Below are 13,995 nucleotides of genomic sequence, written 5' to 3' on the forward strand. Positions count from 1 at the left end.
AAACTCTGCAGCCAGAATTCTGAGCCGCTCTAGTAGAAGAACTCACATTTCTCCTTCAAACTCTTCACTGGCTGCCAGTTTCTTTCAGGATCATTTTAAAATTCTGGTTCTAACTTTCACATCTATTCATGGTCAGACCTTCCATCAGTGATCTGATCCAGACTTACACCCCAGCTCGGGCTCTGAGGTCTGTGGATCAGAATCTACTCATGGTTCCTGAACTTCTGGACCAGAGGAGAGAAATCCTTCCAGACTGTTGCTCCGATATATACAGAGAGAGAGAGAGAAAGAGAGAGAGAGAGAGAGAGAGGAAGGGAGAGACAGAGAGAGAGAGAAAGAGAGAGAGAGAGCTACAGAGAAAGAGAGAGAGAGAGAGCTACAGAAAGAGAGAGAGAGAGGGGGAGAGAGAGAGGGATGGATGGAAGAATAGATGGATGGATGGATGGATGGATGGATGGATGGATGGATGGATGGATGGATGGATGGATGGATGGATGGATGGATGGATGGATGGATGGATGGATGGATGGATGGATGGATGGATGGATGGATGGATGGAAGGAAGGAAGGATGGATGGATGGATGGATGGATGGATGGATGGATGGATGGATGGATGGATGGATGGATGGATGGATGGATGGATGGATGGATGGATGGATGGATGGATGGATGGATGGATGGATGGATGGATGGATGGATGGATGGATGGATGGATGGATGGATGGATGGATGGATGGATGGATGGATGGATGGATGGATGGATGGATGGATGGATGGATGGATGGATGGATGGATGGATGGATGGATGGATGGATGGATGGATGGATGGATGGATGGATGGATGGATGGATAGATGGATGGATGGATGGATGGATGGTTGGTTGGATCTTAAACTCAATCAGTCACGTGTCGAACAAAGTGTGTATTTACTAAAATATCTGACACAATAAGTGAGTCTGACTGTGAAAGTACTTTTTATTCTGATCGTCTCTGAGTCTGATCGAAACATTCACCAAAGAAACGTCTCTATTTCAAGATCACTTTAATGTCGTTTTATGTTCCTTATCTTATCTTAAACACTGACTTCTTCAGCCGATCAACATGAATCTACGTGATTTGATTGGACCTCGTCAGATGATTGACAGGCTCGATTCAAGTTTCACGGGGAGCTACTGAGCGAAGTCGTCTCCGCTGGACACGGACGTGAAGGTCAGTCGGGTCTGCCTCGCGGGGGACGCCGGCCCCCCTCTCCCGCTCCAGCTCCGGGTCACCCTCTTCAGGTGGTTCCTGAACTTCACGCCCACCAGGACGTAGAAGACGGGGTTGAGGCAGCAGTGCGAGTACGCCAGGATCCTGCTGTAGTAGAAGGCGTAGTCCAGAGCCTGTTTGTACCGACACCTGCTTTCCAGGGTCTCCCCCTCCCTCAACCCCGGGGGCGTCTCCAGGGACATCAGGAATATGACCACGTTGAAGGGACCCCAGCCCAGGAAGAAGACCACCAGCAGGCTGAAGATGAGCTTCACCGTCTTGTTGTTGCGTCTGTGCCGCGACGTCCTCAGGAGGCGACACGTGATCTGAGAGTAGCAGACGACGAAGACCAGCGCCGTCAGGAGGAAGAGCAGGTTCTGCTGGTAGATCTCCAAACGCCTCCAGAACTTGCTCTTGCTCTCGCAGCTGTTCCCCTCCAGGACGGTGGCGGCGAAGAGGGACGGCGAGGACGCCGCGACGCTCAGCGTCCAGATGAGCAGAGACACCAGGAGGCTGTGGGCCCCGGCGGCCGACACCAGCGGGGACAGGGGCCTCATCACGCCCAGGAACCTCTGGGCCGTCATGAACATGAGCAGCGCGCCGCTGCTGTTGTAGCCCACGTTGAAGACGAAGACCACGATCTTGCAGGCGGCCTCGCCCAGAGTCCAGCCGTACATGTGGTAGTAGGTCCAGAAGGGCAGGCCGGCCGTGAAGAGCAGGTCCGACACGGCCAGGTTCAGGATCAGGGCGTTGGTGAGCGAGCGCAGGTTCTCGTACTTGGCCAGGATGACCACGACCAGGTTGTTGCCCAGCAGGCTCAGGACGATGACCAGGCAGAAGAGGACCGGGGTCACGCTGGACCGGACCTCGCTGAGCTCGGTGTGGTTGCAGAACCCGACGTGACCCGTGTAGTCCTCGTAGTACTCGTCGTACATCCAGGTGGTGGAGGACGGATCTGTGGCGTTCATTTCTGCTCCAGAGTAACAATCAATGATTGCATCATGATTGCATGTACAAGTCCATCAGTTCCAGTAGAAAATTGAATTTATTAGAATTTATTAAGCATTTGATTACTTTTTGAATACAATAAATGTGTCCATCAGAGAATATATGATGAATTTATTTATTTCTTTGTAAAAGGTAAACATTTTTAAATTATAAATATATATATATATATATTTTTTTAAATTAATTAATTAATTTTTACACATAAAGTTGGATTTTCTAATTCCAATAATTCGAAAATACATTTTTCTAAAAACCTTAATTTTTTTATTTATAATTTAAAAAACTTTACCTTTTTAATATCTAAATTAATTAATTAATTCATCATATATTTTCTCAGGGAGACGTACATTTATTGAATTTAAAAATTAATTAAATGCCTTAAAAACCAACATTTCAATAAAAAAAAAGTTTGAACAATTGAAACATTCAATGAATTATAATAAATTCAATATTCTACTGAAACTGATCGACTTCTATAGGTTAGACTTTATTGATCCCTCAGGAGGTCTTTGGGAAATTGTTATAATTATTATTTTTTCATTTATAGTCTTTTAAATTGAATATAAAAATGTTTATGTACATCTTGTTCTTTTACATCGTCATGTGATCGTCTACGTGTCGCACGATTGGCTAAAAGTTTGATCAAGTCGCTCGGTGCTCGTTTGATGTTGTCTGCTGTAACTATTATACCGACGTTTTTATACTGAATTTAAAATACAATAAATTGAATAATATTTAATTTACAACATTTTGTCAATTATCGGAATTAGAAAATCAAACTCTGTGTGTAAAGAAAAATGAATTCATACAATTGTTTTAATTCACTTATTAAAACATATATATGTATTAATATAGAAATTATTTATTATTATTATTAAGTTAAATAATAATTCAAAAATAAGTTACAATTCAAAGCATTTCAATATGAAATGTTAAATTCAATATTCGAGTGTCACTGATTCACTTCCATTCTAACAGCCACATAATTAATATTATTATATTGTCTATAATTAACTAAATATTTTTGTAACAGATTTTATTTGTATTTTTTTATATATTTTTTTGCAAACAACCAACAACGTTTTGCTTCAGTTCAGCAGATCATTGTTTAATAATGATGTCTATATTCAGCTCCCTCTGGTTAAATGTGTGCAAATAAAAGAAAACCAAAACAAACATTATGCTTTGATTATAAATGAAAGAAAATATTTGACTGTACCTGACGACTCGACGTTTCCTCTTCTCTGCGCAACAAGATCCTGGAGCAGAGGCTGCAGCAGGATCTGTTGTTTCAGTATCAGCCGCACTCAGGTGAACTGAGAGTTTCAGGTCTTTGTGAAAGTGAGGTATTTACTGTCAAATACCCCTTCAAGTTCCCTTTTACAAGTAGTCTTAGACACACATGTGACTCACTAACTACTGGCTTCATGTACATTAATATGTTGTTGACGTGAGTCAGAAAACTTTCATGTTAAAACAAACAGGATTGTTTTTTTGTGGTGTTGTGGAAACACACTTTTATTTATTCATGAGAACAAAAATTCAATAAAACAAGAAATAAGTGACTCATAAAATAAAGTGGAAAGTAAATTTGACAACATTTAATATTGCACATGAAGTTACAAGAATGACATAAACTAAGTATGTTGAAATCTTAAGTGAGAAAAGAGAAAGAGTAGTGAAAGAATTTAGAATAAACTGATGAAGAAACCGTTTTTCAATCAGTTTGAATGTTAATTCAAAACATGAACCACATTTTAATACACACATAACTTATTATTCCCACATTGTGGAAATGTAAGTTGTCACAGCAGTTTATGAAAAATAAACAACATTAACGCAAATTATATTAAGACATACGTAAGTACACAGTAAATTAATAAAATAAAAAACAAAAAATCGTTAATAATAATTATAATAAAGAACATAAATAATAAAATACATTATTTAATTATAATTTAATAGTTGCATCTTTATTTCATCAATATTTCTCATTAAATCATCGTTTTATTCAAACAAAAAAATCTTCGTCTTGTTATTTTAAACACATTCCTGCTGTGTTTACTTTGCCAGAGTTCCTCAACCGAACTATGTCGTTGATGACGTCTGATAGGTCAGTTCCACCGTCAATCAAGCGGAAGTCCCACCCACCCAGCCTAGCATGCTACTGCTAACCAGGTTTTTATAAAACGTCAGTGTGTGAAGATTTAAACGTCAAGTTCGTTTTATATTCGTGTTTCTTTTTACTAGTTTCTTCTTCTTGTCTCCCGGCAGGCTGTCGTGCTTCGTTTCGCTGTTCGAGACGAGAAGTGACGGAGTCCGAGCAGGTGTTTGTCCGAATATTAGCACATATGTGTTGTTGTTGTTGTTGTTGTTGACTTTCACTTTAACGTTTGTGTGTTTTTTTGTCTATCAAGTTCACACTTAAACGTGTCTCTGCTCACGTTGTGAACATGTTCCTTTTTTGAACGTTCGCTTCGTCAACAGCTGATCGAGCACATTTTCATAAACCTGTGTTTACATGTTGTGTTGAAGTTGTGACAACTTTGTGTCTCCGTCGTTGTTTTGTTTACCTCCGTGACGTCATCGAGACGAAGCGAGCATTAGACGAGTCGAGTTTTTTTGTTTATGTTGTTATGTTGTTATGTTATCTTACAGTGACAGTGTTGTGTCCTCAGGTGTGTGTCCTGCTCCACCATGGCTTCACTGGGAGATAATCAGCTCCAGAGGATCATACGAGATCTTCACGGTAATCTCCACACTTCTTCACGATGCCTTCAGGAACAATCGTCCCCCAAATGTAAAGCCGAACCTGTCGCTCATAACGAGAAGATAAATCCTTGACCCGCAGTGGTCAGTACCTGCGACGGTTCCTCCGACTCCAGAGCGGAAGAAAGGCCTTCACAAGTGGTTCTTTCAGATCCTGGTCCAGTGAAGAAGTGAAAGAAAATGTGGTTTCAAGCGGAAATGTTTTAGTTTATTGAGGACAAAGGTTAAAAAACAAAGTGTCTCAGACTTTCAAAATAATCTTCCGATGTTTGTAGACGCTGTGCTGGAGCTGAGCAGAGAACACGCCGAGTCGGGCGAACCCATCACCGACGACTGCCCGAGCCTCCACAAGTTCTTCTACAAACTGGAATACCTGCTGCAGGTAAACCTTTAGACGCACACCTGGACACCAGCTCGCTTTGTTATCAACCTCTATCCAAGAGATACGTTTTCAAAATAAACTTATATCGCAAGGGAGTTGGTTTTGACAATTACCTTAATCCTAACCTTGATAAGTTAAGAAACTACGCAGATATGAAGTTTTTTCTGGATCAAACCTGCCAGAGAAGAAGACAGTAGGAGTTGTTGTGTTTGACAAGATACTTGTGTTGTGATGTCGAGGTTTGTGTTGGAAAAACTTTGTTTTGAAATAAGGGAAGTGACTCCAGGTTGGGTTTCAGTACCTTTATTTATTCCATGTTTATGTATAAATGAAGCTTCAATGATGAAGCAAATTAAGTTGTGTATATGTAAGTTGTGTACTTTCATTTTTATCTTATCATATTCACGTTTTCAACCAGTTGTTGTTTTTGCTTTTTCATGTTATTTTCGGTTTGTATTTTGTTTACCCTTCCCTCAAGTATTACACAATATAGTTCATCATGTTTTTAGTGATATTTATGTTATGATTTCAGAAACTTTCATTGTCAAAGTTAACACACCACAGTGTTTTGTCAAGTACACTACAATTCTACACATATATACTTGTTACTACACTATCACAAAACCAGAGTCAAGTACTGGACAATACTACACATATATACTTGTTACTACACTATCACAACACCAGAGTCAAGTACTGGACAATACTACACATATATACTTGTTACTACACTATCACAACACCAGAGTAAAGTACTGGACAATACTACACATATATACTTGTTACTACACTATCACAACACCAGAGTAAAGTACTGGACAATACTACACATATATACTTGTTACTACACTATCACAACACCAGAGTCAAGTACTGGACAATACTACACATATATACTTGTTACTACACTATCACAACACCAGAGTCAAGTACTGGACAATACTACACATATATACTTGTTACTACACTATCACAACACCAGAGTCAAGTACTGGACAATACTACACATATATACTTGTTACTACACTATCACAAAACCAGAGTCAAGTACTCCACAATACTACACATATATACTTGTTACTACACTATCACAACACCAGAGTCAAGTACTCCACAATACTACACATATATACTTGTTACTACACTATCACAAAACCAGAGTCAAGTACTAGACAATGCTACACATATATACTTGTTACTACACTATCACAAAACCAGAGTCAAGTACTGGACAATACTACACATATATACTTGTTACTACACTGTCACAACACCAGAGTCAAGTACTGGACAATACTACACATATATACTTGTTACTACACTATCACAACACCAGAGTCAAGTACTGGACAATACTACACATATATACTTGTTACTACACTATCACAACACCAGTATCAAGTACTGGACAATAGTACACATATATACTTGTTACTACACTATCACAACACCAGAGTCAAGTACTGGACAATACTACACATATATACTTGTTACTACACTATCACAACACCAGAGTCAAGTACTGGACAATACTACACATATATACTTGTTACTACACTATCACAACACCAGAGTCAAGTACTGGACAATACTACACATATATACTTGTTACTACACTATCACAACACCAGAGTCAAGTACTGGACAATACTACACATCTATTTGTGTTACTACACTATCACAACACCAGAGTCAAGTACTGGACAATACTACACATATATACTTGTTACTACACTATCACAACACCAGAGTCAAGTACTGGACAATACTACACATATATACTTGTTACTACACTATCACAACACCAGAGTCAAGTACTGGACAATACTACACATATATACTTGTTACTACACTATCACAACACCTGAGTCAAGTACTGGACAATACTACACATATATACTTGTTACTACACTATCACAACACCAGAGTCAAGTACTCGTCAATACTACACATATATACTTGTTACTACACTATCACAACACCAGAGTCAAGTACTGGACAATACTACACATATATACTTGTTACTACACTATCACAACACCAGAGTCAAGTACTCGTCAATACTACACATATATACTTGTTACTACACTATCAAAACACCAGAGTCAATTACTGGACAATACTACACATATATACTTGTTACTACACTATCACAACACCAGAGTCAAGTACTGGACAATACTACACATCTATTTGTGTTACTACACTATCACAACACCAGAGTAAAGTACTGGACAATACTACACATATATACTTGTTACTACACTATCACAACACCAGAGTAAAGTACTGGACAATACTACACATATATACTTGTTACTACACTATCACAACACCAGAGTCAAGTACTGGACAATACTACACATCTATTCGTGTTACTACACTATCACAACACCAGAGTCAAGTACTGGACCATACTACACATATATACTTGTTACTACACTATCACAACACCAGAGTCAAGTACTGGACAATACTACACATATATACTTGTTACTACACTATCACAACACCAGAGTCAAGTACTGGACAATACTACACATATATACTTGTTACTACACTATCACAAAACCAGAGTCAAGTACTCCACAATACTACACATATATACTTGTTACTACACTATCACAACACCAGAGTCAAGTACTGGACAATACTACACATATATACTTGTTACTACACTATCACAACACCAGAGTCAAGTACTGGACAATACTACACATATATACTTGTTACTACACTATCACAACACCAGAGTCAAGTACTGGACAATACTACACATCTATTTGTGTTACTACACTATCACAACACCAGAGTCAAGTACTGGACAATACTACACATATATACTTGTTACTACACTATCACAACACCAGAGTCAAGTACTGGACAATACTACACATATATACTTGTTACTACACTATCACAACACCAGAGTCAAGTACTGGACAATACTACACATATATACTTGTTACTACACTATCACAACACCTGAGTCAAGTACTGGACAATACTACACATATATACTTGTTACTACACTATCACAACACCAGAGTCAAGTACTCGTCAATACTACACATATATACTTGTTACTACACTATCACAACACCAGAGTCAAGTACTGGACAATACTACACATATATACTTGTTACTACACTATCACAACACCAGAGTCAAGTACTCGTCAATACTACACATATATACTTGTTACTACACTATCACAACACCAGAGTCAAGTACTCGTCAATACTACACATATATACTTGTTACTACACTATCAAAACACCAGAGTCAATTACTGGACAATACTACACATATATACTTGTTACTACACTATCACAACACCAGAGTCAAGTACTGGACAATACTACACATATATACTTGTTTCTACACTATCACAACACCAGAGTCAAGTACTGGACAATACTACACATATATACTTGTTACTACACTATCACAACACCAGAGTCAAGTACTGGACAATACTACACATATATACTTGTTTCTACACTATCACAACACAAGAGTCAAGTACTGGACAATACTACACATATATACTTGTTACTACACTATCACAACACAAGAGTCAAGTACTGGACAATACTACACATATATACTTGTTTCTACACTATCACAACACAAGAGTCAAGTACTGGACAATACTACACATATATACTTGTTACTACACTATCACAACACCAGAGTCAAGTACTCGTCAATACTACACATATATACTTGTTACTACACTATCACAACACCAGAGTCAAGTACTCGTCAATACTACACATATATACTTGTTACTACACTATCACAACACCAGAGTCAAGTACTCGTCAATACTACACATATATACTTGTTACTACACTATCAAAACACCAGAGTCAATTACTGGACAATACTACACATATATACTTGTTACTACACTATCACAACACCAGAGTCAAGTACTGGACAATACTACACATATATACTTGTTTCTACACTATCACAACACCAGAGTCAAGTACTGGACAATACTACACATATATACTTGTTTCTACACTATCACAACACCAGAGTCAAGTACAGGCCAACAATTTATTTACAAACACACAACATAATGATGGTTCAAGAACTCTTTGTACTCGTCTGATCATAATCCTTTTTTAATTGAATTGAATGTATTTTCTTTTCTTTTAATTAAAACAAATATAAATAATTTAATTAACTTTATGTTTTCAGCACAAAAACATGTCAGTGTTGTTTCTACACAACACTGGTCTCAACAGTTTTTTAGTAATATAGATACTGACAAACAAATATTTGTTATGTATAATATTTAAATTCATGTCCAGATATGACACAGAACCTGAACGTGGAATATTTGACCTCAAGATACTTAAAACTATTTAACAATATTTTACAACTTTAACACAATACTCATGTGAGGACGATCTACACTGATGGGTCAACAATTCCTTCTTTTTATTCCTTAAGGTATTTTAAATAAGTTTTATTTATCGTTGTATAGTCAGATCGTGACGAGCCAACAACAAGAGGTTTCACGAGCTCCCATTTCACCAGCACTGATCTGGAACCACCGTTTAATCTAAACTATCACTTGTGTTCGTCTATAGTTCGACCAGAAAGAGAAGTCGACGTTCCTCGGCCAGAGGAAAGACTACTGGGATTATTTCTGCGACTGCCTGATTAAGATCAAGGGAGCTAATGATGGCATCCGTTTTGTAAAGTCCATTCCTGAGGTAATCTGCTGCTGAACACACACACACACACACACACACACACACACACACACACACACACACACACACACACACACACACACACACACACACACACACACACACACACACACACACACACACACACACACACACACACACACACGTATACGCACACAACCTCACACACACACACACATGTACACACACACACACACACGTATACGCACACACACACACACACACACACACATACACGTATACGCACACAAACACACACACACATACACATATACGCACACAAACACACACACACACACACACGTATACGCACACAAACACACACACACACACACACACACATACACACATACACGTATACGCACACAAACACACACACACACGTATACACACACAAACACACACACACACACACATGTACACACACACACACGAGTATACGCACACAAACACACACACACACACATACACACATACACGTATACGCACACAAACACACACACACACATATACACACACAAACACACACACACACACACACATGTACACACACACACACACGTATACGCACACAAACACACACACACACACATACACGTATACGCACACAAACACACACACACACGTATACACACACAAACACACACACACACACATGTACACACACACACACACGTATACGCACACAAACACACACACACACACACACACACACACACACATACACGTATACACACACAAACGCACACACACATGCACACGCACACTGTTCCTCTGACAGCCGTGGCGTGCGTTGCTAGCGGCGACACAAATACTCGCGTCTGTGTGATCATGTGACTAATCCTCCGCTCGCTCAAGTAAGTCTCGTTGTCGTGTTCACCTGGTCTTCTCACCTGGTCTTCTCACCTGGACCCACCTGACGCCGGAGAGAAGGTGAGACCACCTGCGACGAGCGGCTGCTCCGAGAACTTTGAGTTCAAAGCGTTATTTGAACGTGTTGTGATGTTTGCTGTGTTTTTATTGATGATGTTATTTAACTTTCTTCCTGTGACTCGCGGCACGAGTGACTCATTTCAAGTGTAAGAGTCTTCAGTGAGTCATAAAGATGGTCCGTGAGTCACAGAAACCTGCTGAGACTCTGGCGTCTCTTGCCTGGTCTTGGACACACGGGGAGAACCAGCTGGTGCTCCTGGTGCCGGATCTGTGCGACGGCCGTCTTATTTAAATCCCTCCATCTGCTAATGTATGGAGGGTTTGGACTCGCAGACGAGGCGCTCGGTTCTGACCCGTTTCTGCACAAGAAGAACTCTTTTGAAAACTGACTCCATGTTGCAAATCTGCCTTTTTTATCCGAGGGTTAAAGACGATGGAAGAAAACTAGAGACACGAACATTGTTCTGAGGTTTTTTCCACGATATTATCTCGATATATGACGGCAAAAAAATGTATTGCTTTATATTTTGTATTATTATATATATTATATCATATTTCATTTTTCAATATAGTTATTTTATGGTTTATACTCGAATAAATTAATGAAATTAAATATTTAGCTTCTTTAATTTTTACAATTAAGAGTCAAACATTCACAGTTTTTTCATGTTCGTTTTGCAATTCAACTTCCGGCCTCTAGATGGCAGCAGTCGTTACGTCCTCCGCAGTTAAAGGAAAAATGATCACTGAGGACAAGAGGATACAGTGAGTCCAGCAGCTTTTAAAGCTGATGTTTGGACATATTTTGGTTTGAAAACAAATGAAAGCAGTTACGACTGAGGACGAGAGGATACAGTGAGTCCAGTAGCTTTTAAAGCTGATGTTTGGACATATTTTGGTTTGAAAACAAATGAAAGCAGTTACGACTGAGGACGAGAGGATACAGTGAGTCCAGCAGCTTTTAAAGCCGATGTTTGGACATATTTTGGTTTGAAAACAAATGAAAGCAGTTACGGCTGAGGACGAGAGGATACAGTGAGTCCAGCAGCTTTTAAAGCTGATGTTTGGACATATTTTTGTTTGAAAACAAATGAAAGCAGTTACGACTGAGGACGAGAGGATACAGTGAGTCCAGCAGCTTTTAAAGCTGATGTTTGGACATATTTTTGTTTGAAAACAAATGAAAGCAGTTACGGCTGAGGACGAGAGGATACAGTGAGTCCAGCAGATTTTAAAGCTGATGTTTGGACATATTTTTGTTTGAAAACAAATGAAAGCAGTTACGACTGAGGACGAGAGGATACAGTGAGTCCAGCAGCTTTTAAAGCTGATGTTTGGACATATTTTGGTTTGAAAACAAATGAAAGCAGTTACGACTGAGGACGAGAGGATACAGTGAGTCCAGCAGCTTTTAAAGCTGATGTTTGGACATATTTTGGTTTGAAAACAAATGAAAGCAGTTACGACTGAGGACGAGAGGATACAGTGAGTCCAGCAGCTTTTAAAGCTGATGTTTGGACATATTTTGGTTTGAAAACAAATGAAAGCAGTTACGACTGAGGACGAGAGGATACAGTGAGTCCAGCAGCTTTTAAAGCTGATGTTTGGACATATTTTGGTTTGAAAACAAATGAAAGCAGTGACGACTGAGGACGAGAGGATACAGTGAGTCCAGCAGCTTTTAAAGCTGATGTTTGGACATATTTTGGTTTGAAAACAAATGAAAGCAGTTACGACTGAGGACGAGAGGATACAGTGAGTTCAGCAGCTTTTAAAGCTGATGTTTGGACATATTTTGGTTTGAAAACAAATAAAAGCAGTTACGACTGAGGACGAGAGGATACAGTGAGTCCAGCAGCTTTTAAAGCCGATGTTTGGACATAATTTGGTTTGAAAACAAATAAAAGCAGTTACGACTGAGGACGAGAGGATACAGTGAGTCCAGCAGCTTTTCAAGCTGATGTTTGGACATATTTTGGTTTGAAAACAAATGAAAGCAGTGACGACTGAGGACGAGAGGATACAGTGAGTCCAGCAGCTTTTAAAGCTGATGTTTGGACATATTTTGGTTTGAAAACAAATGAAAGCAGTTACGACTGAGGACGAGAGGATACAGTGAGTCCAGCAGCTTTTAAAGCTGATGTTTGGACATATTTTGGTTTGAAAACCAATGAAAGCAGTGACGACTGAGGACGAGAGGATACAGTGAGTCCAGCAGCTTTTAAAGCTGATGTTTGGACATATTTTGGTTTGAAAACAAATGAAAGCAGTGACGACTGAGGACGAGAGGATACAGTGAGTCCAGCAGCTTTTAAAGCTGATGTTTGGACATATTTTGGTTTGAAAACAAATGAAAGCAGTTACGACTGAGGACGAGAGGATACAGTGAGTCCAGCAGTTTTTAAAGCTGATGTTTCGACATATTTTGGTTTGAAAACCAATGAAAGCAGTTACGACTGAGGACGAGAGGATACAGTGAGTCCAGCAGCTTTTAAAGCTGATGTTTGGACATATTTTGGTTTGAAAACAAATGAAAGCAGTTACGACTGAGGACGAGAGGATACAGTGAGTCCAGCAGCTTTTAAAGCTGATGTTTGGACATATTTTGGTTTGAAAACAAATGAAAGCAGTTACGACTGAGGACGAGAGGATACAGTGAGTCCAGCAGCTTTTAAAGCTGATGTTTGGACATATTTTGGTTTGAAAACAAATGAAAGCAGTTATGACTGAGGACGAGAGGATACAGTGAGTCCAGCAGCTTTTAAAGCTGATGTTTGGACGTATTTTGGTTTGAAAACAAATGAAAGCAGTTATGACTGAGGACGAGAGGATACAGTGAGTCCAGCAGCTTTTAAAGCTGATGTTTGGACATATTTTGGTTTGAAAACAAATCAAAGCAGTTACGACTGAGGACGAGA

At 39.2% G+C, this 13,995-nt stretch overlaps 2 protein-coding genes across 4 annotated transcripts in view; one reads left to right on the plus strand and one right to left on the minus strand.

Moving 5' to 3' along the window:
- Nucleotides 1–1,161: 1,161 nt before the first annotated feature.
- On the minus strand, nucleotides 1,162–3,488 carry xcr1b.1 (chemokine (C motif) receptor 1b, duplicate 1). The gene is made up of 2 exons (XM_087811230.1): nucleotides 3,477–3,488; nucleotides 1,162–2,219 (listed from the first exon to the last, which is right to left on the minus strand). Exon 2 carries the CDS (start codon nucleotides 2,215–2,217, stop codon nucleotides 1,171–1,173), a length of 1,047 nt encoding a protein of 348 aa, XP_087667356.1. The 5' UTR covers nucleotides 2,218–2,219; nucleotides 3,477–3,488; the 3' UTR covers nucleotides 1,162–1,170.
- Nucleotides 3,489–4,390: 902 nt separating this feature from the next.
- Nucleotides 4,391–13,995, plus strand: part of fyco1b (FYVE and coiled-coil domain autophagy adaptor 1b) — a 40,853-nt gene continuing 31,248 nt past the window's right edge. For 2 of the 3 annotated variants that reach the window (XM_087810704.1, XM_087810706.1), the window contains exons 1-4: nucleotides 4,459–4,584; nucleotides 4,936–5,006; nucleotides 5,302–5,408; nucleotides 10,019–10,144. In XM_087810704.1, coding sequence (XP_087666830.1) covers nucleotides 4,955–5,006; nucleotides 5,302–5,408; nucleotides 10,019–10,144 — 285 coding nt within the window. In that variant the 5' untranslated portion in view covers nucleotides 4,459–4,584; nucleotides 4,936–4,954. The other variant, XM_087810705.1, reaches the window with a different exon arrangement.

This window comes from Callionymus lyra, chromosome 16 (assembly GCF_982586985.1).
Source record: "Callionymus lyra chromosome 16, fCalLyr1.hap1.1, whole genome shotgun sequence".
Classification (NCBI taxonomy): Eukaryota; Metazoa; Chordata; class Actinopteri; order Syngnathiformes; family Callionymidae; genus Callionymus; species Callionymus lyra.

Excerpts from the sequence above, each read along its gene's own strand:
- xcr1b.1 (XM_087811230.1), bottom strand. The coding sequence starts at position 2,217 with ATGAACGCCACAGATCCGTCCTCCACCACCTGGATGTACGACGAGTAC.